The sequence below is a fragment of the Hordeum vulgare genome, chromosome 2H, assembly GCF_904849725.1.
Source record: "Hordeum vulgare subsp. vulgare chromosome 2H, MorexV3_pseudomolecules_assembly, whole genome shotgun sequence".
Classification (NCBI taxonomy): Eukaryota; Viridiplantae; Streptophyta; class Magnoliopsida; order Poales; family Poaceae; genus Hordeum; species Hordeum vulgare.
This window is the reverse complement of record NC_058519.1, coordinates 103,150,754-103,176,868: the sequence shown is the minus strand read 5'-3', so window position 1 is coordinate 103,176,868 and position 26,115 is coordinate 103,150,754. Positions and strand designations below refer to the sequence as shown.

The 26,115-nt window shown below is 43.1% G+C and overlaps 4 protein-coding genes across 7 annotated transcripts; 3 read left to right on the top strand and 1 right to left on the bottom strand.

Moving 5' to 3' along the window:
* The first annotated feature begins 660 nt into the window (after positions 1–660).
* Positions 661–11,513, top strand: LOC123425351 (DNA mismatch repair protein MSH4). 4 transcript variants are annotated; one of them, XM_045109037.1, is made up of 24 exons: positions 661–825; positions 1,853–2,056; positions 2,140–2,175; positions 2,273–2,385; positions 3,448–3,493; positions 4,383–4,429; positions 4,577–4,684; positions 4,798–4,873; positions 5,582–5,654; positions 5,755–5,900; positions 6,045–6,130; positions 6,737–6,870; positions 6,937–7,076; positions 7,153–7,203; positions 7,631–7,694; positions 8,426–8,569; positions 8,687–8,757; positions 8,865–8,923; positions 9,019–9,175; positions 9,554–9,606; positions 9,699–9,797; positions 10,803–10,917; positions 10,994–11,116; positions 11,206–11,513. In XM_045109037.1, exons 1-24 carry the CDS (start codon positions 724–726, stop codon positions 11,371–11,373), a joined length of 2,415 nt encoding a protein of 804 aa, XP_044964972.1. In that variant the 5' UTR covers positions 661–723; the 3' UTR covers positions 11,374–11,513. The 4 variants fall into 4 exon arrangements, with proteins under 4 accessions (XP_044964972.1, XP_044964970.1, XP_044964971.1 ...); XM_045109035.1 differs by having other exon boundaries at positions 6,731–6,870; XM_045109036.1 differs by having other exon boundaries at positions 662–825; positions 6,731–6,870; positions 8,690–8,757.
* Positions 11,514–13,362: 1,849 nt separating this feature from the next.
* LOC123425350 (probable small nuclear ribonucleoprotein G) lies at positions 13,363–16,447 on the bottom strand. The gene is made up of 4 exons (XM_045109034.1): positions 16,259–16,447; positions 16,131–16,153; positions 13,798–13,919; positions 13,363–13,668 (listed from the first exon to the last, which is right to left on the bottom strand). Exons 1-4 carry the CDS (start codon positions 16,291–16,293, stop codon positions 13,606–13,608), a joined length of 243 nt encoding a protein of 80 aa, XP_044964969.1. The 5' UTR covers positions 16,294–16,447; the 3' UTR covers positions 13,363–13,605.
* A 146-nt stretch (positions 16,448–16,593) lies between these two features.
* LOC123425348 (peroxisome biogenesis factor 10) lies at positions 16,594–23,066 on the top strand. Its single transcript, XM_045109032.1, has 11 exons — positions 16,594–16,856; positions 16,946–16,977; positions 19,509–19,598; positions 20,067–20,161; positions 20,256–20,457; positions 20,610–20,679; positions 21,340–21,418; positions 21,657–21,790; positions 21,943–22,031; positions 22,372–22,457; positions 22,557–23,066. The coding sequence occupies exons 1-11, from the start codon at positions 16,667–16,669 to the stop codon at positions 22,657–22,659; spliced, it is 1,170 nt and encodes a 389-aa protein (XP_044964967.1). The 5' UTR covers positions 16,594–16,666; the 3' UTR covers positions 22,660–23,066.
* Positions 23,067–23,366: 300 nt separating this feature from the next.
* On the top strand, positions 23,367–24,381 carry LOC123425349 (stress-response A/B barrel domain-containing protein DABB1-like). The gene has a single exon (XM_045109033.1). It carries the CDS (start codon positions 23,453–23,455, stop codon positions 24,254–24,256), a length of 804 nt encoding a protein of 267 aa, XP_044964968.1. The 5' UTR covers positions 23,367–23,452; the 3' UTR covers positions 24,257–24,381.
* The last annotated feature ends 1,734 nt before the right edge of the window (positions 24,382–26,115 follow it).

Sequence of the window (26,115 nt, the reverse complement as noted above, 5' to 3'; positions counted from 1 at the left end):
TGTTCGTCTCCAGCTCCTTACACTCCAAGCCCTTAATTGGGCACCAGATCCTTCCCAGTGTTTGACCTATGATCCCTGCATGCACCGGTTTCTCCGAAAAGAGCTTCCCCACCGCCTTCGGGTCATCCACGATCCCGTCCCCCGTAGTGTTCTTCTCAGCGCCGCCCACCTTAATCCCGCGACGCTCCGCCGCCGACAGCTTCAGGCCTCTCATCAGTCCCTCTACGTCTTCCATCGCCTTCCCACTTCTGCTACCTTCAAGAACCCGAAACCCTAGGGACAGATGTGTTTACGACCGCGATCCCTAGCTCACGGAAGGCTTGTGGTGGAATGGGCTGGTTGTCGATGGAGAACCACGATGGCTAGGGTGTGCGATCGATCGGCCGGGGCGATCCGCCGTCCTGACGAGGGAGGAACCCTAGCTTGACTCTCGATCGTCACGAAATCGCCCTCCGCAAATTACGCTAACCGCCACCACGAGGGGCGGACGTTGTCATCTGACTTTCGACGGTAGGTTGTTATACCTACCGTGAAGGGCTCTGACGATAGCAAAAATGTTCAGATTTAATTTTTTTTAGAACGGGCGTCAAATCCGGCTGAACTTATGAAAAAAAAGGTCAAAACACTGAAATTTGCCCCTCCTCGCTGCTTCGCACTGACACATATGCGCGCACACACCAGCTAGCAGCCGTAGTTGCATCCTCCCAGGGTTCGGCGCAGGAGATGGACGAGGGCGCTGCCGGACGAGGAGGGGGCGGCGGCGTCGTCGCCGCCGGCGATCGATCGAGCTTCGTGATCGGCCTCATCGAGAATCGAGCGAAGGAGGTCACGCCTTAACGCCCCCCCCCCCCCCCCCCCCCTTCACCCCCCACATTGGTTTGTCGGGTCGTCGATTTCGCTCCGTGCCTTCCATTTCGAACGCCCCCATCTCAGTGCCCCGCCCGACCCGTGTCTTCGCGGGGTTGCAGCGGATTTTTTTTATTTTTTTTATTTGCGAGGGATGCAGCGGATTGAATTGAAGGAATTACTTCGGTTTGGTATGCCAGTGCGATGTTTCTCCTTCGGATTTGCTCAAAATCTTCCGGTCGGTGGTTTGTTTAGGGTTTGGAGGGTTTTTGGATCGACGAGTAGTTTCAGGACGATTGCTGCACGATAGCTCCTCTGCTGCATTTGCCGTTCCGACTGAATCGAAATCGAAACCGTGTGGTATGATGTAAGCTGCACCCGCACCTGGCGAGCAATTTGTTAGTACTTTCCTGCTGTTGCAGTAATGCATAAACAGATTTGGGCGGTAATTCCTAGAAGTTGCTCTAATCTCCGTCCAGAAATGCAGACCGTATTTGATTTGATTTGCTTTGACTGGTATTTTGTTTGAGCGCCACAGAGATAATCCCGTATAAACTAACACATAATTATATGGATAATATGTAACTAAAATGATTTCCTTCGTTTGTATAGTTCATTTTTGGGCTTTTGTCTGACTGTTTATTTATTTACAAACAGCATTTTCTGACCTCCACATACAATTCACCAAATTTAAATTCGATATCCAAGCGTGAAATGTATCTTCTATTTTTAGAGGGATCTCCGTGTATTCACCGCATCCCATGTCATAATTGGTTGCTGCACCTGTAAGTGTTGGACATTTGTGTATTTTTTAATGCGTGTATATATAGAATTGAAGTGCACCTTAGGCTGATATAGTAATGAGTGTGATGTTGGCAAGTAAAGGAAATTCTAGTAAAAGCAAAGCAGAGAAGGCCGATCTCATCTTCGAATTCGTGAACTCGTGAACGGATACAGTTTTGCTACTTTGCCAGAATTTATTTATAGAAGAATAAAAATGTTACAGGTTGGTGTTGCAGCATTTGATTTGAGATCAGCCTCACTGCACCTATCTCAGTATATCGAGACGAGCTGTTCATACCAGAATACGAAGACACTACTGCATTTCTATGATCCGAATACTGTAATTGTGCCCCCAAATAAAACTGCGGCAGATGGTATGGTTGGAGTTTCAGAGCTGGTTGATAAGAATTACCAAGCAAGCAAAAAGGTGTCACTCTTATGAAATTTTATCTATACTTTACCGAAGGAAAGAATAATAGCGTTCTACTCTAAGAAAAGCTCACTTTGTAGGTCACAATGGCACGTGGTTGCTTCGATGATACCAAGGTATTATGTTTGGTTTTCACTTACTGGGACATCTATCCTTTCAGTTATCGGGCGAATGAGACCCCTTAATATCACTCTTGTTTCCTTTATCTGTAAGGGGGCGGCTATAGTAAAAAATCTGTCGGCTAGAGACCCATCTGCCCTTGGTTTGGATACTTACTGCAAGCAGTACTATCTTTGTCTTGCTGCGGCCTCTGCAACAATTAAGTGGTAAATACGCTCAACACTTAAGAGTCAAGACAACATTGGTTTGAACTTTTCCCTCTTCATGATTAACCGACACCAATGCGAGTGAATTTATCATGACATGTCTCCCATGCATATAATACAGTATTGTATCAAGTATCAGTCTGACCCAAGTTACTATTGTATACCATCACTATGAACCAAGCTGCCATATTTATGACCTTATTATCGAGTTATTTAATCTATGGCTGGATCGAGACAACTAATTATAACTCTATGAATAGCTAACTAATTTCGAAAAGTGCATATGTTTCCAGATTTAGTTACAGCTCTTTTCTTGATGTTTACACCATCTGATAGTAGTCTTGTCCTGACATTTTAGATAATGGTCCTGAAAATTGATTGCTGCATGATTCATTTAAAGGGACGCAATATTCATGCTCAAACTCCATGAGCAATTGAAGAACATTTTTTTGAGAAAATGCAAAGCTTGTGCCTTGATGCATTTCTGATGATAAAGAATATAATGTACAAGCCTGGGACTAGGCAACACAACTGACCACTCAAGACATGACCACGACCGACTGCCGCTAGACATACATTACAACCGACACAACCTAACAACTCCCAGCCTTAATCCATCATGCGCAACATACCTACCAAAACCCTCACGACAGAAATAGAGAAGCCATGCCAACCACGGTAGCCGCACCGACACATTGCCAGTGTATCTAGGACCTTCCTGCTAGAATCGAGGCATCTGTTGCCACCTAGTGCACCAACCGGGTGATAGACCTCCAAAAATAACAACCCCAGTATGTCGTGGGTAGTGCTGGTCCCTTGTTTTTAGCATTCGTTGTTCAGAGAGTTGACCACCCTATGTTGAAAGCTAGCTTTAAAATCTGTTTGTTTATTGGTTCAATCATGTCCATCACATGTTTTTTTTCATTCATTTCTTTTATGGAATCTTTCAATTCGAATATACCTTTAGGGTAAGATACTAATTTCTAGAATTTCTATCATTCTACAACAAGGTTACCCAGCATCACATGAGTCTTCTGACGTTATGTTTGTATCTTTTTACAGGATAGAATCAGAAAAAGGTGTCATTATTACTAACCATTCACTGTCAGTAAGTTAGTGGAAAATTTGCTTTAACATATATTGCACTTGTGGAGCCTCACCTATGACTTCATTCTTATTAATTTACGTATCATGAACAGGCGAAAAAATCTGTTGTTTGCTGTTTATTCCCTATTGATGCTTATTTCATTCATTGGCTCTATGCTGGTTATACATACTTTTTTTTGAACAAATGGTTATGCATACTTGAAACATCATATGCATTGTCTCGACAAATTGGTTCTTGGAGCGACATTAATTTGTTAGTGTGTTAATGGCAACAATCCGTGTATTGATCTGTAGCTTTATGACTATTGATTGTTCATTACTCCCTCCGTTCCTAAATATAAGACCTTTTAGAGATTCCACTATGAACTACATACGGATGTATGTAGTCATATTTTAGGATGTAGATTCACTCATTTTGCTCCGTATCTAGTCTATAATAAAATCTCTAAAATGTCTTATATTAAGGAACGGAGGGAGTAGATTATTGTACTGTATGCTGGCTTGCTGGTTGTTACATGCATGCAGGCTCGGTGTCTGGGATTTCCGTATTCTGAAAGCTCGTGCATGTCTCAGGGTTATTTTTTTTAATGGATTTACCACTTGAATACGAATCATGCAGTTTTAATTTTAAAGCACTATTTCCTTGGAAAATTTTGTTGCTGAAGCTTCAAAACAAAATATATTAGGTTTAAGCATCTACAGTTCCTAAGGCCATGTATGTTCTTCAAAGAGTAAGCCACCATGTTTCATGTGTTTCTTGGCATGGTTATTACTCCTGTGTTGTGCTAACCTCCAAAAATGCCAGTTGAAGGCTGTTATTCTCCTTTTCTATCTGTTATGAGCTCATGGCCTCCCATAGTTATGTTAAAAAAAACTTCGTTTGCTTCCAGGTTACATTCAATGGCTCATTTGACCATATGAACATCGATTCAACTAGGTATTATTTTGAAACAACAGACCCTCAAATTCTATCAAATAGTGTAACCTGATTAATCTTGTTCATCAAAAGAGCTGGGAGAACAAGAGTTCAACAGTTCAGTTGCTATTACTGAATGGTTTTCATTCTTTGATTTGCACCCAACAGTGTTCAAACATTAGAAATAATTGACCCTCTCCATACTGAACTGTGGGGTACTAGCAACAAAAAGAAAAGTCTCTTTCAGATGTTGAAGACTACAAAGACTACGGGAGGGTATGCCTCACAACAGACACTAAAATCTTACGTTAACTTTGTATTCATATCATGATGCTGCATGTTGAGTTACTAACCACATGCTGTCATTCTCTTCAACATGTCTGTCCCAGGTCTAGACTACTGAGAGCCAACTTATTACAACCATTAAAAGACATTCATACTATCAATACTCGGCTTGACTGCTTGGTAAGTATACTTTGCATTTACATTATAATCTATTTGTGAGCATCACCAAATTGATCTGTAACGGGACATATGGTGTATCTAACATTTTTATTATGTGGAATAGTTGTCTATATACAAGAGCTCTGAATTTATGTGCGAAATTTTGTATATGAAATGGAAGTGGATCTTCTTATAATGTTCATAACTACAGATGCATGTTCTTTTGTACTCCCTCCGTCCAAAATAAGTGACTCGAAAATGACTCAACTTTGCACTAACTTTAGTACAAAGCTGAGTCATTTTTGAGTCACTTATTTTAGGACGGAGGGAGTATGATTTTGCTGCATGTAACTACTGGGTCTAAAAAGTAGCAAGTTAATATGCTGTCCACCTTGGACCAGTTCTTCTAATTTGTGAATATCTCTGCATTTTCCTAGAAAAGAGAGGAAATACTGGAACCATGCCAATATGAACTTTGCATTTTGAAAATTACCACTGACTGTGAGTATGATACGTGTTACGGGGCTAAAGTTCACATGTCATTCAGACATGCAGTGGTATTTTTCATAGCTACAACTTTGTGGTGGCATGGCTTTAAATTCCCCCTTGTGAAAACATTAACCTGTAACTTAATATTGCATTATTTTTATATCTCAGCATTGCATTTCAATTTTATGCATGCTTTTGAAATTGACACTTACACTTTTGATGTTAATATCTAAATTTCAGGATGAGCTAGTGAGCAATGAGGAACTGTTCTTTGGCTTGACACAAGGTCTCCGTAAATTTCCCAAAGAATCAGGTTACTCTATAATTTGTATGCTCTTCTCTTGTTGTGCTGTTCTGTAGGTAATATGATTCTCACTGATACAAAATTGCTGCATGCCGTTCCTGTGTCCTAGATAAGGTTCTTTGTCACTTTTGCTTCAAACCCAAAAAGGTCACAGATGAGGTACTGAAGCCTGCCGATGGTCGAAAGAGCCAACTGTTGATATCTGACATCATTGTACTAAAAACTGCTCTGGATGCAATACCATTCCTCTCCAAGGTGCTTTATTCAAAATATTAATCCTGGTATTTCATTTTATAGTTGAATCTTATTCTGTTTTATTTCCGCTGTTTTTTCCTCATATTTCACTAAAACTGACAACAGCTAGTTTTCAAGCATGTAATGTGTAGCCTTAACTTGCAGGTTCTGAAGGGGGCAAACAGTTTTCTTCTTCAGAACATATATCAGACCATATGTGAAAACCCAAAGTATGGGAGCATGAGAAAGAGGTGCAGTTTTATGTGCACTTTTCCCTCGTGTGCCAAAGAAAAAATTATATGCCCTCTATCCCTTTCTTTTGCTTAATGTGTACACATGGTCTTGTTCGATACACATGGAAATAGGAGATTGGAAATTTAGACATCCTTAGTGTTTGTATGTATCACGATCAGGAGCTTCAAGGTGCTTTTATAACTCTAGGTATATTCTTCACTGACGTAAGTTTCAATGTTACACTCAAAATTTCCAAGCAATATCTTAAGGTGAATTATCACAAGATATTTTACCATCAGCTGTTCCAAATCTTGTCTGTAGCTAGCTGCTAGCCTATGAAATACTGATTTCACCATGCACAAGAGCAGCACAGGTAGTTGTAATTTAGTATGGTCGAGCATGATGATACCGTTTTAACATCAAGTCTTTCCAGAGGTTTTGAATCTTTATTTCGCCCCTTTTTCCCATTCCTGCTATACTCCTGTCTTTATTTTATTTCTTGGTTTGCATTACCATATATCAGCATTGGTTAAGCTCAGTTATATTCATCTACGCTAAATAATTGTGATTTTGCACCATTTTTTCTAATGCTTTTGTGTTCTCCTTTCTGACCCTAGAATCAGAGAAGTGATTGATGAAGACGTTATTCATTCGAGGGCTCCTTTTGTAGCCTGCACTCAGCAATGTTTCGCTATTAAGCCAGGGGTTGATGGCCTACTTGATGTTGCTCGCCGATCCTTCTGCGATACCAGCGAAGGTTCCTATTGTTCCATATTCATTTTCTAATTTGTATAATGCTTTGGTTTGACATAGTATTTTGCAGCCATACATAACCTTGCCACCAAGTACAGAGAGGAGTTTACTCTGCCAAATTTGAAGATACCGTATAACAATAGACTGGGGTTTTACTTTATTATACCCCAGAGAGATATTACGGAAAAGCTTCCTAATAAATTTATCCAGGTATGTGTATGTCCCTTTAAAAATTCAGCTTCCTAATTGCATGCTAACCAATTGCGAATTCTAAACAATCAATTAGGTTGTTAGGCATGGGAAGAATGTCCATTGCTCAAGCTTTGAGCTAGCTTCGGTAAGTTTACTTCTTAATAAGTTAGTATTCTTAGTTTTTTTTCGGTAACTGGGCACTGCCACACTGCAAAGCTTTGACTGTGCGGGTAACTTTTCTGGTTTAAGTTTCCAGTGCAGTACATGCTAACCAACAGGGTTTAGCTACTTGGTAGATCTCATCCATTTACTTTTGCTAAAACAGGTTATCATGGTATCTACTATAACTGGGAGTTATCTTCTTGTGAAAGCATTGTGACTTGTATAATAATTAGCTCTCGGAACAGGAAAATGTTAGAAGAGGACTAACTTCTGGAAAAATTAAATTATACTGCATGCAAGCAGATATTTTGTTTTATAAGTGTGCAACCTGACAAACATGATTATACTGTAGGAGTACTTATTTCTCCATACAGCTACTTAATGTCATATCTTTCTTCTATTAAGTGCAGCTAAATGTTAGGAACAAGTCGGCTGCTGCTGAGTGCTTCTTGCGCACTGAACTCTGTTTAGAAGGTTGCTCCAACCATTAAGTTTTGACTTTTTTTTTTCATATCACGTGTAATTCTTGCTTGAAGCCATCATTGGAGTACTCTTTCTTCTTGTACTCCCTCCGTCTCAAAATTCTTGTCTTAGATTTGTTTAGATATGAATGTATCTAGTCATGTTTTAGTATTTACATACATCCATTTCTAAACAAACCTAAGACAAGAATTTTGGGACGGAGGGAGTACTAATTTCAAGAATGTACTGGTTCATCTTTGTCTCAGTTGATTGATAACCCCTCTTACAACAGACATAAAAAGAATACTTACGAATGTGATGAACCCATTTGTTGCACAAAGTGTTCACTGTCTGTATTTACCGGCACCCTTCATGTAGGTAGTAGCAATTAGCTGTTGTACAACGGAGCATTATCATGCTTCTTATTGTGTATATAATTATATATAGATCTCCATTTTTAATCATATCATCAACGTTTCCAGTCAGACATTTAATTGCCTTCCAGGCACTTCTGGCTGGGACTGTATTGGGCTATTGGCCAAAATCATACACCTGAGTGGCTGAAAGCAATCACTGGGGTTTATCTCACAAAAATTCAATGCAAATTAACTCCTATTATTTTTCAAAATTTTAGAAGCTTGCGGGCAGTGGAGCACTAGATTTTTCATGCAATATTACATATCAGTACTATCCAAGTATCTACGGAGATCTTGGTGTTATCTAAGTCTCTTCCATTGTTTCAGGACTTATCAGTGAGATCAGAGAAGACATTTGTATCTTAACACTGCTCGCAGAAGTATTATGTCTTTTGGACATGATTGTAAATTCTTTTGCCTACACAATATCTACAAAGCCTGTTGATCGCTACACTAGACCGGAGTTTACAGGTGGGCTTATAACACAAAGCTTGTAACTTGTTTGTTTGTTTGAATGCGAATTCTTTTGTTATTAGTGTTCATGGAATCCCGATATTGTATATACTTATGTTGATATTTTCACTTAAGCAGATGATGGTCCAATGGCAATCAATGCCGGACGACATCCTATTCTGGAGAGCTTACATACTGATTTTGTTGTGAGTTGTTTTTATTTTTATCCATTTCTCCATATTTATGTTATATTTAATGATTTTCGTTATTAATTTATGTGCCAATGGTTTTATATGTTATCACTGTCATGTAGCCAAATAACATCTTCCTTTCCGAAGCATCGAATATGGTTCTTGTTATGGGGCCAAACATGTGAGTCACATGAACATTGCTTCTAATTTGCTTTAGCAAGCTACTGATTTATTTGTGCAAGTGTATTTAGTCCCTGCATTGTCTTGCTATTACAGGAGTGGAAAAAGTACATATCTTCAACAGATTTGTCTAATAGTCATTCTTGCGCAAGTTGGCTGTTATGTTCCAGCTCAATTTGCATCACTGAGAGTGGTTGATCGTATATTTACACGGATCGGCACTGGAGATAATGTTGAAAACAACTCAAGCACGGTACGTGCTTGAAGAAAGACTTTGTACTGTTACTTTTGTCAAAATAAAAGGTGTGGTATATTGTTCTGAATGTGTTGTTCTAGTTTTAGCATTTCCATCTTGTGTTCAAAGCATAGTGGTCTGCTTGGAACAGCGATATGTATATACCTTTTCTTCCATCAGGCCTGTTATTTCATCAATAGTGTGTGAGCCAATCGGTGTATATACTTGGAAACTGATTTGCCTGCCTGAAAAGTTGGACATGATTATTTTTCCTTAGTAGCTGAGTGCACAGATATTCTAATTGCATGACGCAGAAGAGATTCCCGTCCAGTGCACAGATTCTTGAATACAATGTATATCTTAGTTGTTCCTAATTTGCTTAATTTCTGTCTGCAGTTTATGACGGAAATGAAAGAGACAGCTTTCATCATGCAAAATGTTTCTTCAAGGTACTACGTTGCTGCAGTGGATTGAAATATGATATGTTTGACTTTTGTCTTGTTTTCCTTCTGATGAATGACCATGGACATTTGAGTTACAGGAGCTTGGTTGTAGTTGATGAGCTTGGAAGGGCTACTTCTTCCTCTGATGGGTTGGCAATTGCATGGAGCTGCTGCGAGCACCTGCTATCCCTCAAAGGGTAAGAATTAGCAACATCATATCATATGTACTGATGTGTTGTGCTCTTATTCGTGATGTTGAAGATGTGCCTGGGATTAGGTTGTTCTGTGAGGTGGTACACCCACACCTCCCACCAACTGAGCTAGGCTGTTATTCTGCATTTCCAGCGTCCAGTTTTTGTTATAGCCAACAACTATTTGTTTTTTCAAAGGAGAAATTGATTTCTTGATCAAACAAGCAATGCCCGTCTAGCTTATACGTACAGATAATTAGTTAATTGCACTAAGATTATGCATTCTGTCCTCTTGTGGTAATCTGTAAGCCGTTGGTTTTCAAACTTTTCAGATGACACCAGTTGTAGTTCAGTATTAAGCTTAACTAGGGGACTTGTCATGCCATACAGCTGGCCATGTACTCCATTCGTTCCTAAATATAAGTCCTTTTAGAGATTTCACTTCGGACTACATACAGAGCAAAATGAGTGAATCTATACTCTAAACTATGCCTATATACATCCGTATGTAGTTCCTAGTGGAATCTCTAAAAAGACTTATATTTACGAACGGAGGTAGTACTTGGTTAATTTTATTAACTGTTCACCCATAGCACAAACTATCTGGGATAACCCCTATTGTTTTTGGTAATGAGCAGTTTAACATTTAATTATGTACTAGATGGTACCCATTTTGGTGGAACAATGGAGACAGTATCCTGCCGGAGTAGTTCCTGCTATATCAAATTTATTAGTGTTGTCACGTCATTTCGATGCTTTCTCCTTGTAATACAAAATGACATGCTGTCTGTCAGTCAGGTGTGTTGTTTGAGAAAATAGTACTCCCTCCTTTCCTAAATATAAGACCTTTTAGAGATTCCATTATGGACTACATACGGAGCAAAATGAGTGAACGTATACTCTAAAATAAGTCTATAAATCCGTATGTAGCTCATATTGGAATCTTTGGAAGGTCTTATATTTAGGAACTGAGGGAGTAATTGAAAAGTGTTGTGTCTTCCACCTGTGCAGCTACACGGTGTTTGCGACACATATGGAGGGCTTGTCAGAGCTCGCGACGATGTATCCAAATGTGAAGGTCCTCCATTTCGAGGTTGACTTGAGGAACAGTCGCTTGGATTTCAAGGTATGATTCGATGCAAGGCTCTGGGCATTTCATTTTTCGTATCTTTAACTCCGTGCTGCTGCCTCCCCAACACCAGTTCCTGCTCAAGGATGGCCTCCGACGGGTACCACACTATGGGCTTCTGCTAGCCAGAGTGGCCGGCCTCCCTGCTTCAGTGATCGACACCGCGACCAGCATCACTTCACGTATCACAGAGCAGGTACAATTCCAATTATCTTCCAAAGTTCCAAGTATGATGATCATGTTCCTTGTGTTGGTTATTTACTGGTTATCATTCGGTTCCTGCAGGAAATGGTTAGGATGGATGCGAACTGTGTGCAGTACAAGCCGCTGAGGATGGCGTACCAGGCCGCACAACGGCTCATCTGCTTGAAGTACTCGAACCAAGGGGATGACTACAACCGTGAAGCATTGCAGGACCTCAAGGAGAGTTACGCTGCAGGCAATTTGATATGAAACAACAAGAGATTGCGTCTCCAGGAATTTGATAGAGGTTTGTTTGTAGGTCTATCTTATTTTCATCCATCGCTGTAATATACATTAGTCAGAGTCCGATACTGAAAGTGGACACCGGAGAGATCCCTTGATACAAACCACACCCGGAGTCGACGATGAGACGAGGAATATGAGGAATCCTCCGTACATAAAATTGCAAAAAAAAAAGATATATCAAAATGTAAAAATCAGTCAAAAATATGTAAAAATATCCCTGACCACCGCATTAATCTGGGGACACATAAAGTTGTGGCGAGTGATATGTCCTAAAAGTACAAGCCCTAAAATTTCTGTGAAAATTCGACAATCCAAAGATGCCCTAAAATAGAAAGAGAATTTTCATCAATGGCATCGTCTCAGATGGTTTGGACATATTCAACGGAGGCCACCGGAAGTGTCGGTGCATAACGGACGGATAAAGCGTGCTGAGAATGTTAAGAGGGGTCGTGGTAGACCAATCTTGACATGGGAGGAGGCCGTTAAGAGAGACCTGAAGGTTTGGAATATCGACAAAGACTTAGCCATGGACAGGGATGCGTGGAAGTTAGCTATCCACGTTACAGAGCCATGACTTGGCTTCGAGATCTTATGGGTTTCAACTCTAGCCTACCCCAACTTGGTTGGGACTGAAAGGCTTGGTTGTTGTTGTTGTTGTTGTTGTTGTTGTTGGTAAAACAACATAGAAGTTGTACAAGCGCTGGAGAAGTGTTCTTCGGGCTGCCAAGGCAGCCAAAGTGGGGTATTTCTGAAAATCGGTAATGGCTAGAGAAGTTAAATTCTTAGATGGCATGTGGTTTGGTTCTGCCTGCTTGGCCACCCAATTCTGGGAGTTATGTGTTGGCTAATGAACAAAATGTTACTGACCTTGATCAGTGGTACAATCTGCCATAGTCAATTCTAGAGGTTATTTTTGCCCCTGAACATTCCGGCAGTTTGGAAGATTGCTGTGCCTCCGAAGGTGCATACAGTTCCTAACCTTAGTTGCATTTTATTTTATTTGCTCTGAAGCAGAATCCTGTAATAATCTCTTTTGAGTGTTTGGTGGCTATGGAAATGTGGAGTACTATATCTTGTTCAAGCTGCTAATGTTTGAATCTATTTCTTGTTGGTGGATCAATAACCGCCATATTCAGAATGACTTCTGCTTTCTTCGATCTCCGCTGGTCTGGGATGTATGCAAGTGATTTGGAGAAGAACTGCCAAATCTTGGATGGCCGGTCTCTGTGATCTTACAATTTACAAAAGGACGGTGATCTTTCGACCGGCCACGCGCGGGCCGCACGATCCATCAACCTTCGCGCGTCCGCATCGTTGGATCTTCATGTAACATTTTTCCTTCCGATGCAGCAAACATTCGACGCGATGCAGCAATTTTTTCAACGGTTACAACAAAAAACAAAAATTATAGCAAATTAAAACATCTACATGATCGTAACAAAAAAACGAAGCTGATGATACATGGTAGCAAAAGTTAAACGCCGGTTGTAACAAAAATCTACATGAACGTGTATGCAACTTTTTTAGAAACGGTTACAGCAAAAAAAAAATGCTGGTTGTAGCAAAAGTAAAAAAACATCGATTGTAACAAAAATTCGACGAACTCAAGTTGCAACCAAACGTATATGCAGCTTTTTACGTTGGTTGCAACAAATTTACACAAGAAAAAAAACTACATGAAAAACGCTTGTATCAGAAAAACACCCGGTTGCAGCAAATTTAACAGGAAAATGTTTCGCAGCAAATTTAACAGGAAAATGTTTCAGGCATCTGCCAGCTAGGCGCACGGCCCACACTATTCAGTGTGCTGTTGTTTCAGAGCATTTAGGCTGTTTTTTTTTCCAGTTTTTCTTGTGTGTATTGCTGAGACAGTACTCTCTCCATCGAAACATAGACTGCACCTCACAACAGCAGCCAAATTTGATGTCAAGCATCCGGTTCACACAACACTTATAAGCAAAAACATTGCACAAATAGTGGGCCCAGTCTGGACCAAAATAGCATTGAAACCCAACAATGTAAGTTTGAGTGAGCAAGGCAAGCATCTAAAGACAGTTCACACTCCAAACTATACAATAAGTGCTAAATCTCGCACATTACAAATATTAGGATACAATTTGCCCGATTGCGTACAGATTGGTTTTGACCAAACACTATTAGCTCAAGTACTGAACCAGAAGCAGGTAAGTCAAAATATCACTGAGACCTGGCAATTGGTTCAAGGGCTTCTATCATCACAACACTATTTCCTCTCAGAACCTGCAAAGAATTTGACAAGTACTTTAATTGCGAGGAAAATCTAGAAGGAAACATTTAGATTGAGGCCTCGCAAAAATGTCAGTAGTCGCAGTGACTCGTACTGGGAGAACAAGAGGAAGAATTACTAACCACCATCCCTATGTCGGTTTTCTCATCTCCATTGACCTCCACAGTGTTGTCCACCACCAAATTCATGAACTGATCAAATCCACGAAGCGTGCCAATGACAACGCGGTTCGCATTCAGCTTGACTGGCAAAATTGAGAAGAAATCCAATGAATAAATAGCCCACTAAAGCAGAGCGGGAAAAATACTGGCTACAGACTATTTTCTGGTTGAAAACAAATCAGCGCTCCTAAAAATAAATGGAAATTAAGAACCAGAGTGTGAGAAGACAGCAATAATATTTTTGAATCAAACTTATGGACATACTATAGTTAATCCATTTAATGGCAAAGTAACTAAGTAGACTATATCTAAGCAACAGAGCAAAGCAGCTGCCAGAGTCTTACCACTTTCACAGCCAATCAGCACAAAGCTACTCCCTCCGTCCCACAATATAAGAGAGTTTTGACACTAGTGTCATGTCAAAAACATGCTTATACTATGGGAGGAAGGAGTAAGACAAATACCTAAGCAACAGAGCAAAGCAGTAAATGCCCTATCAGAGTAACTATGACAAAGAAGCTTCATTTGGACATAAAGCCATAGCTTTGTTAAGATAATCATCCTTAAGGGCATTTACATAACCAAAGTGGCAGATAGCAAAGCTTGTCAGCACAGAAAAAACAACAACTCTATCCATTCATAGTATTATGAGCACATTGATAGCTAGCTTTATCCATAAAACAAGAAAAAAAAAACTTGATAGTTTCTTAATTATCTCAAGCCTTAACTAACAACACAGCAATCATTACTCATTCAGGGGGGCAAACTACGGCAACTTGGAAAACCAAGAACAAGCTACATAAAGTAAAGTACATAAAACTGCACATTACAACATGTGCACAAACGAACAGAACCATAAATGTCCTATCAGAGTAACTATGACAAAGAAGCTTCACTTGGACATGCACCCATAGCTTTGCTAAGATATCATCATTTAGGACATTTACATAACCGAAGTGGCAAAATGGTCAGCTGGTCAGCGTAGAATATCCGTCGCTAGTTAGTGGCATATTCATAGCCAGCTTTATTCATAAACCAGAGAAACAAATCAAGATGTGCAAAATTGCACATGACAACATGTGCAACAATACCAAAACGTGTAATTTGGTAAGACTATACCCAGGAAACAGAACAGAACCATAAATGCCTATCAGAGTAACTATGACAAAGAAGCTTCATTTGGGCATAAACCCATAGCTTTGCTAAGATATCATCATTTAGGGCATTTACATAACCAAAATGGCAAACTGGGAAGCTGATCAGCTGAACACATCATCGCTAGTTTCTAGCATATTCATATCCAGTTTTATTCATAAACCGGAAAAAAAGTAAAGCGACCTTGACATAGTTACACAATCTATTGAGAGAGTAATACTAGCAGATAGAATTATAAAATAATAAAGCAACAGAGAACTTGAAAAAAAAAACAATAGCAAGAAGCTCCAAAAAATACGTACGATTTCACATAGTTACACAAACTATGGAGAGAGTAATACTAGCAGATAGAATTATAAAATTATAAAATAATAAAGCAACAGAGAACTTGAAAAAAAACATAGCAAGAAGCTCCAAAGAATACGTACGATTTCACATAATATATGCACAAATATCAAAACGAGTAAATTGGTAAGACTATACCGAAACAACAAAACAGAATCATAAATGCCCTATCAGAGTAACTATGACAAAGAAGCTTCATTTGGACATTAGTCCATAGCTTTGCTAAAATATCATCATTTAGGGCATTTACATAACCAATGTGTCAAACTGGAAAGCTGGTCAGCAGAACATATCCATCACTAGTTACTATCACATCTGCGTTGACGCGTAAACTACAGTCAACTCTATTCATAAACCAGAAGCAAATGAATCGACCTTCACAATTTCTATACGTCTTATGAAACAAAGATGCCAACTGAAATATTTTTAGAGATCGCTGCCAATTCATGCAATTGTACGTTGCAGTAACACCACAGTACGATCCAGCTGCACCACAACAGTGCACAGACCGCAACAAATGAATAAAAACATTCCACAATTTCCTCACTGGCTACTGGGAAATAGCACATACCGACACCAGGAACTAATCACTAGTCAGATGCAGCGCAAACCAACAGAAACATAAGATTATTCCAAGTCACGTACATCGCATAACCTAATCATCATTCCCGATAGCAGTAGCACACAGTAATACCAGCGCATAGACGTCCAGGGAACCTTACAAACTAAATCTCGCGTCCGATTTAATATTTATTCAGAACAAAGAAGACCTAGAATCTGGTAGGCGCACTTACTTTGGAGCTTCTTGTCCATGTACCTGCGAACCACCGGAACGGAAAAAGTCAGCATCGAAATCCCAAGGAAACAGAGAGAAAACCAAGCGGAACAGATGGAACTCGAGATGAGAGGGGGGAGGGCTTACTTCTTCAGATCCGGCGGCTGCCCCGATCGGCTCATGGCGGCTCCCGACTGGACGAAGGGGAAGCCTCTCTTCTCTACTCAGCCAAACCCTAGACCTTCGCAAGAGGGGGAAGGAAGTCGCCGCCGCCGCAAGAACCCTGAAAACCCTAGCTAGATATAAGACGAGGGAGGACTGGGACGAGCCGCCTCTCGAAATAGGGCAGAGGGGCAAAAAGGTCACTGACATGCCGGCCCGAGAGGTCCCAGACGAACCACACGCCAAGAGAATCTCGGGACGTGGTGTGCGGGTGGAAAAAACGCTAAGAGCAGGGGCGTATGTGCAAAAGCTGCCACTGGAGGTCCGGAGCCCACCACGGCGCACGGACGGACTCCCCCCTGAGCTCTGGACTCAACCGCGTGGGGAGAGGGGATGAGTGCCGGGGATCCCGCCGGCGATGCGGGGCCCAGCTCCCGCGGCGGAGCCCGGGCCGGGGTGGCCGCTCGTCCGCGGCGGTTCCCGACGGCGGCGCAGCCGGAGGTCATGCGCGCGGCGGAGAAGGACGACAGCTACGCCGCCCACGTCACCGAGGCCTGCCGCGACGCCTTCCGCCACCTCTTCGGTTCGTAGAGCCTCCCCCGAACCCGTCCTAGCTATGGTGATTTGATGGTGATCTGTTGGTCATTTGGGGTGCTTTTGGTGGTGATGCAGGTACCAGGGTTGCCGTTGCTTACCAGAACGAGGTGACTGCTAAACCAAATTGTCTATGCCGGCATGTGCTTCTACTTAGTCTGCGCCAATTATCCTGTTCTGCTCGAAATTTAACATGCCTTGCGTTGCGTGTTGGTATATGGTCTGGTGAATGCTTTGGGTGGTGTGGAGTGAATGCTCCAAACTCCCAAACCAAATGGACTTTATCAGTATTTGGGCACCTAGTGGTAGAAATTGTTCAGTCGTTGAATACCGACTTGTAGATTTGCCATGATCAGAGGTGGTAACGCTTTGGCGGGTGAATTTTGCGGAACACCTAGCAAAGATCAGTCGATTCAGAGGTTTGCAATTGTGTTGTACCCTGCTGGTTAGTTCAAGGATGAACTAGGGATCCAGATTAAAGAGCAAGAGGAGAAGTATATTCGGGGAATATCTCCACTGTATATGTTACTGTAACATATATGTTTCGCTCAAAGGTAATTTTGGAAGTCAAGATAGCGGTGCTATATAAAGGGAATGGAGTTCAGGTGAAAACGGCGATGGGTAAAAAAAAAGATGAACAGTAACTAGTTAAACACTTAACCAGTGCTGAAAGCTCCCACGGAAGGTGGGGTCTGGGGAAGGGAATTTCTAGACAGCCTTAGAGCATCTACAACCGGACCCCTCAAACCCTCCTCAAACGCCTGTGCAGGCCGCCTGGTCACTGCCCGGTCACAAAAATTTGACCCAGACGGGCCTCTTAAACCGGCCTCAAACGCCCGGGCTGACCAGCACCCCCCATTTTCAGCCCAAATAATGGGCGGATATGGGGGAGCCCGGGCGCACCCGGGCACACGCCCGCCTGGCCCACATTGGCCTGCATCGACCCCACATATCCGTCCTCATCCGTTGGCCGGACCAAACCCTAGCCACTTCACTCCACTCCCCTCCACTCCCATCCGCCACCCAAGCTCACCTCCGGCGATCTCCGGCCTTCTCCGGCATGGCTTCCAGCGGATCCGACTCCGACCAGTCCGGATCCATTGACTGGGGGGTCGTCCCGTGCGGAGTGGAGGAGGCAATGGCGGTTCACATTGCATTGTGACGCTCCCACGAGGACAAGCCCGGCTGACGGCAGGATCTGTCCGTCGTGACTCCATAGTGTCCGCTCAAAGGGCGCTCGGTTCCTCTAGGGCGGGATCATCCATGTCCCGGCGGGCAGATCCATCGACCGGACCCGTAGACTTCGAGTCCCATCGGGAACGGGCTGCCCGCCGTGGGAAGGAGAGGATAAGGATCGCCGAGGCCTATCTCGTGGAAATGGCGGAGGCGGAGGCGGCTGATGCGGCGGAGCAGGCGGCCGCAGAGGAGGAAGCCATCCGCGCCCGCATTTTGAAGAAACGGCGGCGGCCGAACACGCGCGCCCTCGCCCGCGAGCAGAATCGGGCGGTCCATTAAATGGCCGGACTGCCACCGAAGGAGGAGAAGGAGATGAGCGGCGGCGAGGACAGCTCCAGTGGCGAGCAGATCCAGCTCGATTCGTACCGCGTCTTCGACCGGTACTTCCGCGACAAGGACGGCAAGGGTGCCGGGAAGGACAAGGGCAGCCGTGGATGATCTCCATCATAGCCAAACATGTCAAATTTTGGTAGTCCGATGGCATGATAGCCAAACATGTCAAATTTTGGTAGTCCGATGGCATGATAGCCAAACATGTCAAATTTTGGTAGTCCGATGGCATGTTTAGCAGTGATGGAGTAGCCGGACGACGTGTGCGGGTCGACGTAGTAGTTGCATGGGTTGTATGGATTGGAGATATGAGATTTGAGGTGTCCGAATGTAGACTGCATTATTTGAAACGTGACCGGTCAGTGTCCGCGGACGCGCCCGTGCCGGCTGTACATGCTCGCTCTTACCCTTGCATAATAATTCTACAAGGAGGCTGGTTCAAGCCCAGGACCTCCAGGCCACAAGTGGAGGGACTCTGCCACTGTGCCAGGCTCGCCCTTCTTGTCACTTAACAGTAACTAATACAGCAAACGCAGAGAGCCATCCATCTTGATCGCTGCTTATCTGAATCTGCTGAGGCAGTAGCTGAATATAACACGAGTGCCTGATAAATTTGGCTAACTATTCACCGTACTCGGTAGTGGACATGTCAACAAGAGTAAGGGCCAAGAGTTAAAAGTTTCCATCTAAAAAAAGTGTTCTAACTAAATATAGTAGCCTACATTATACTGCAGATAACTTTTTTTTTCAAGTTAGTATGAATTGAAAGCTTATTTGTTATATCTTATATAAGGCGCTTGAATCTTGATGAGTTGATATTATATTTTAGTTGGAGTATGTGAAGATGGCATTTGTACGGTGTTGCATCTCGGTAGAGTAGGATGATTGTCATGCTGGATAAAAGAGATGTGTTTCCTATCTTTGTGAGCTCCATCAATTATTGCATGGAGAATGAGTTTGAGTATTGTTCTCTTTGTATTTTATTTTCTTTGACAACATTCATGTGTACAATCTTCATTTTTTCATGTAATTTAGTGAAGGTGGCAAGAACTTACATTGATTTGAACTTCCGCAGATAAAATTGCTTGGGCAGTCCCTCTACTACTTGCTAACAACTGGTTCAGGCCAGCAAACACTCGGAGAAGAATATTGTGATATATCTCAGGTCATATTGCCTTTTCTTCTTTAACACCGTTTTTGTTTTCGTTTTCTGCCAGTGAGGACAAATGTTATCCATCTTTATGTGTGTGCTTCCAACTATTTCATCTGATACTTGGTAGTATATTGCTGGCCCGTAGTTCATCTGTTGCCGTTGGAAATTTAACCTTATCTCAGTTTTGCATAGAAATCACAAGAAACAAATCTGTTGATGTAAAATATAGGGTTGCTTTTCACTCACGGTAAACACAATTCTGTTTTAGTTTACTAGATGGACCTGTTGATAGCAAATTAATGAAAGATCCTGTTAAACAAAAGACATGTAACACCAGGTGTTATGGCAGGTGAGATGGCCAAATTTGTTTTGTATCTTGTAAAGTTTGAGATGAAGAAAATAGTTGTACTGTGAGAATCTTGAAGCAATAATATTAATGTAGTATGCTGATGATGGCCATATTATGATTGAGACGTTCAGGTTGCAACCTCACATGGGCTTCCGCCAACACCTGCTAGGCGGATGCTTTTCATTTTGTATCAAACTACTGTGCCCTATCTTGCTGAAAGAATCAGGTAAGGTAGTAACAGTTTTAAATACAGTCCTTTATCCAATTCTCTTTGCTGGAAGAAACTGATCGCATATTTTCTGTTCGTACCAATTTAACAGTTCGAGAATTGTCTCCCGTGGTATTTACATGGATGACTCTCAGCTTGATAATCATCATGAAAGTGATAATCCTAGTAGAGGCATAACAGAATCCTCTACAAATACGAATGAGTCTTCGAGAAGCTTGAGTTTTTCTATGCTCTCGAGGTTGAGAAGCAAAGCGCAGGCCTTTTGGCTATGGGTAGTTCAGAAATGGCCTTCGGTACACAATTGTTCTAGTTCTCATGTGCAATCTGTTTATATATAGAAAACCTCCCTATATTTACTCATTGAGAAATGAGGAATGTAGTTATAACACTAAAGAGATGCTTTTCTTGTCTAAACAACTATATGGTGTGTCTTATCTGTTCCTAGATGCTGCCGCTTGGTCAAGATTTTATACAGTTGGCTATACGGACAAACCTGATGTTCTTCTACTTTGAAGGTATCTTATGTTCAGTATGTATGTAAAATCATTATGTATTGAGATATATTGGTAGACCAATTTATCTTTATTTTGCGTTGGTGTGACAATATCAACTGAGGAGTTCTCTTTCTTGCGTCCTGCTTAGTGATCATCAAAGTAATGGAACCTGAATTTAGTGCGAGGGCAGTAGGCAAATTAAAATCCCCAGATTGACCCCTTAATGACGAATTCAGCCCACTCGGTTTATCATGAGGTTATGCTGCATGTCAGACACTGTCACTCATTGATACATTCCTAGACACTAAGTTGCTGTGCAATTCTGTTATCCAAAACAAAAAACACCAATTTATGTGCAATATGATGGAATACCTTGCTAATGTTATTTACCTTCAAGCCTTAACCAATGGGGTAGCACTGGCTCAGTAATGATCAGCCCTATCCTTCTCTCATCACCTCAGTTGGATCTGTATTAACTACTACTCCCTCTGTTCCAAAATATACGCCTTTTTAGAGATTTCACAACATACAGAGCAAAATGAGTGAATCTACACTCTAAAGTTTGTCTATATACATCCGTATGTAGTGCTCTAGTGAAACCTCTAAAAAAACTTATATTTAGGAACGGAGGGAGTAATTGTTAGGTGCCTGATTACACTTCTTATGTTTCCTTTTCAATAGGATTATATTACCATTTATCAAAGAGAGGAGCCGGTATTCATTATGTATTCATTGGTAAGCCAATGAATCAGAGGCCCAGGTACCTTTTTCTGTACTTATTCACTTTGGCTAAAAGACTAGACTACATGGACTCACATAGAAACAAATCATACAGCCATTTGTGCCAGGAGCCCACAATATTATGCCACAAATGAATCTGAGAATGTAAATGATAAGGAATTTATCATGGGTTATAGTGTTTTGGACTATCTTCACACTACTTTCCTTTGAGGTCTAAAATTCTCCAGATGATCAAGTTTAATTCACTACATTTGCAGGTACCAAATTTTGGGTATCTTTTTGCTGATTCAGTTATGTATTCTTGGGGCTGAAAGACTCCGAAGAAGTAACTTATCATCAATAGCTAGTTCCATTAATCAAATTTCGTCCGGAAGCTATCCTTCATCTACAGGTACACTCTTTTACTGAATTTATTTAAATGGCTATTTTTGCTGAACCAATAACTGTTTTTCTTATTATGTTGAAGCTCCAAGTTACATTCTTACAATGATACAGATATCTATATGATGATTTTAATTCTTACCGTTGTGAATGGTGTACCAGGTCGGAGTGTCCCTGTTCTAAATGAAGATGGAAATATCATCAGTGACATCCGTCGTGGCAAAGCTGTAGATTTGGCTTCTGGTTCAGAGGTATTTGTCTTCAGATGAACAGTCTCCAGTTTGAATTAGTGTTTTTTGTGTACCCTAGAGGTTAGAACTACCAGAAAACCAAGTGATGCTCCATTAACCAAAAGTAAAATGGCTACCTTTGTATGGAAGTGGAAACTTATGTATTATTGCGCTTCCCTTCAGATGCACCTCCCAATGCATTCTTGTTGACAAAGCAAGCTCTTGGATCTACAAATGTTACAATTTAAGATTTTATGGCTGGAATTGCATATTATTTCAAATCACCGTTTATTTTTATTTTTTGTACATGTGATCTATTGTGTGGTGCTTATGCTTTGTGTATCTTTTGTGTGATGGCCAGGCATCCAGTAGCAAGAGCAAGTGCACTCTCTGTCTCAGCACCCGGCAGAATCCTACTGCCACAACCTGCGGGCATGTCTTCTGCTGGTAAAACCTCTCTTTCAAATGCTATGTCTTCAACCAAACCGGGTCTCCTCCCTTGCACCCTCTCCTGAATGGTATGGTAACTCACGGCATAACCTGCAGGAACTGCATAATGGAGTGGTGCAATGAGAAGCCTGAATGCCCCCTATGCAGAACTCCTATTACCCATTCAAGTTTAATTTGTATATATCATTCGGATTTCTAGAAGACCATTGCTTGCGGTAGCAAGGGATCGTATCATTCCCCACAGGCTCCATCAAGACGAGGACATAATTTGTTATACCAAAAGGAGGATGAGTAGAAAACCAGTCGATGAAGTTGAAGAACAGTCGGGCTGTAGCACCAAGGACAAGTTTGAAAAGGAAGATAAGAAAAAGTTGTAGTGCGGACAGATAGATATACCCTTGTATAAGTTCATGTTGGACACAAGCGAATTTTGTAGGGTAGAAGAATGAATGGCTAGGATGATAGACCAGTTTTTTGTTTTCTGTACGTATGCCTGTTTCCGGTCGAATGTTTTGCTGATCCGCTTGTCTGTACCACCTATGTATTCTTGCCACATCTACTACATTTAACATTTAGACCAGTATAAATTTAGCTCATCCTATGTTAGCTGCTTCTTTTTCCTTACTGGAATGCTCCATCCTATGCATGGTTGTTGGAGCCATTTAGCTCATGCTGCCTGATATTGACCCCGTCCGTGCTGGACGCCAGTTTCTTCCGCTGATAGCTTCCCGGCGGTCTGCAGTTCCCGAAGAAAACCACCGGCGGTGTGCCTTTTTCCAGCAAAGTCATCGTCCACCAAAACAGAGCCCATGTTGCGTCAAAGACACCGGTCACCGGCGATGCAGCGCAGCCGCCACCGTGCTAGTCCGTTCGCCTCGGCGCCACCCGCTTATAAAATCCATCTTGGCTCACACAAATGTGATGCCGCGCAGGTCACTGTCCCCCCAGCCCCATCCCGATTTTAACCTCCTCCCCTCGCACTGACCAAAGCCATGATTTGCATCAGAGCCATCCCCTCCCCTCGACTCCTCCACCTACCCCTCACCCGCCTCGCCTCCTCCTCCCCGCTCCGCCGCCTCAGGCCCTCCGCCGCCGCCATGTCCTCGTCCCCCTCCGTCGCCGCGCCCACCGTAGCGGCGCCGGTCGAGCACATCGTGCTCATCAAGGTCCGTCCGGAGGCCGTGGCCTCGGGGGCGGCCGCGGCGATGGTCTCCGCGCTGCAGGCGCTCTCCACGCTCGTCCCGGGGGTCTCCTACATCCACGCGGGCCCCGTGCTCCGCCTCCGCTCCCCGGCCGCCGAGGCGCTGGGCCCCACCCACCTCCTCCACTCCCGCTACGCCACCAAGGCCGACCTCGCCGCCTACGCGCCGCACCCGGCCCACGTGGCCGCCGTGCAGGCGCACGTCGCCCCCAACGCGCTCGACGCCACGGCCGTCGACTGGGTCAACGCCGCGGAGTCCCCGTCCCCGGTCGCCCCCGGCGCCGCCGTGCGGCTCACCCTCGCCAAGGTGAAGGAGGGCGTGGAGGTCGGGCAGCTCGTGGAGAAGGTGGCCGCGGCCACCAGGGACGCCGGCGAGGCCAGCGGCGCCAAGGTCAGCTTCGGGGAGAACTTCTCCCCCGCGCGGGCCAAGGGGTACCAGTTCGGGATGGTGGCCGTGTTCGGCAGCGTCGAGGAGCTGGACGCAGTGGAGGGCGACGGCAAGGTGGAGCAGGCCAAGGCCGCCCTCAGGCCCATGCTCGACGAGGTCATGGTGCTGGACTTCGTCGTCGACGCTCCGGCCGCTGCGAGCCTCTGATTCTGATCCGGGGTTTCAGGTTGATTTTGGATCCCAGCGTGCTGTCAGTCGATTTGGGAATAATGGACTCATCCTCTGTGATATCTGTATCGATATTGAGATGAATAACAATCAATTGCTGTGCCTGTTGTGTGCTCCCAACTTTTTACATGTCGAATGCGTCTGATAGTTGGATCAGGAACCAAGCGACAGAGTTGTAGGATTGCATCTCTATTGATTATGCAGTACTGCAATTGTTCACAGCCCTTTGTGATCGCTAAGAGCATCTCCAAGAGACTGACGCGCGCAGGCGCGGCGGGCGAAAAAGAAATTTACAGCCTCGAAATAGCGCCTTTGCGTGTAGAACTGTTAGTTGCTTCATCAGGCACACAAACAAACATTTTATATTTAATGTGAAACAAAAAAAATCAAACAAACATAAAATAAATCATTAAAAACAGTTCAATTATTTTTTACAACTCAAACAAATGCAACAAATAAACAGCACAACAAATAGTTTATTATCCCCTAAAGCCTTGTGGCGTCTTCGAAACCCAAATATTCCAGACCAAACAATTATACGATTCCAAGCCTTGTGGCGTCTTCAGCATTGGAAACCCAAATATTCCAGACCAAACAATTGTACGATTCCAACCGCGAAGTGCTTGACACATATGATGGATTGGCTCTCACCCTTGACCAAGTGATCATCAACTTGATCCGCCGAAATATCATATGCCAGCATACGCAAAGCGGCAGTCACCTTTTAAAAGGTGCTATGCCCGAGTTCTCCGACAACATTCCTCCGTTGTTGAAAAAACCGATCATGGCTCGCCAGTCTCTCCGCAATATGTTTGAACAACTCGATGCTCATCCTAAAACGGCGCCGAAAGTAGGACTCGGGGTATGTGGGAATCTCCGCAAAATAGTTCCTTATCAATCTGTTATGGGTATCGATCCTATTCCTCCATAATTTCTAATGACCAAAAACCGTACCACCGTGCTTTCTCTTTTTGTTGATGTGCATAGCTAGGACCATTGCTAGGTCCTCCTCCTCTTGAAGATCAAATTATTCATCAGAAGAATCATGAAACGAACTCATCTACAAATTTGAATTCAAACTAAAATTTAACACTACAAACAACATACTCCAAAATTATCTATAAAAATGAAGTTTAGTACCAATATATACCTTGCAAACGTTTTGTCAAACACCTTGTGGGCGCCGAGCTGCAAACCCTTGTCGGGCGCTGTTCGTCGGCGAAACGGGGCGCTCGAGGAGCGGCGGCGGAGGAGGAAGCGACAGCGGCCACCGGGGAAGAGGGGGAAGCGGCGCGCGCGTGGGGAACGACGGGGGTGTCGGCGTCAAAACCGGTAGATCTCGGGTAGGGGGTCCCGAACTGTGGACATTGGATCGATGGGTTGTAGGAAGAAGGGGGAGATAGTGGTTTACCCAGGTTCGAGCCCTCATATGGAAGTAATACCCTACGTCCTACTTGATTGTATTGATGAAGATGATTAAAGAGTAGATCTACCTCGAGATCGTATATGCTAAACCCTAGATGATTCAGCCTCCTCTACACGGATGGGGGTCCCTGATTTATATAGACACCAGGGACCCTAGGATTTACAAGTTACTGACTATAATAGGGAATATATGAGCTGACCTAGTCTTTCTAAGCTTGAAGTACATGCCAATCTTCGGGATATTCCTTCCAGAGTAGAGGTCGTCATAAGGTCCGGTCTTCTACAGCGCGGCCCAATGGGCCCACCCGATATTGACTAACCGACCGCCCGAGGACCCCAGAATCCTGGACTCCCTCAAGGGGGAAGTGCCGACGGGTCGCTGGAGGGGATGGGGAAGTTGCGCGCGTGAGCGG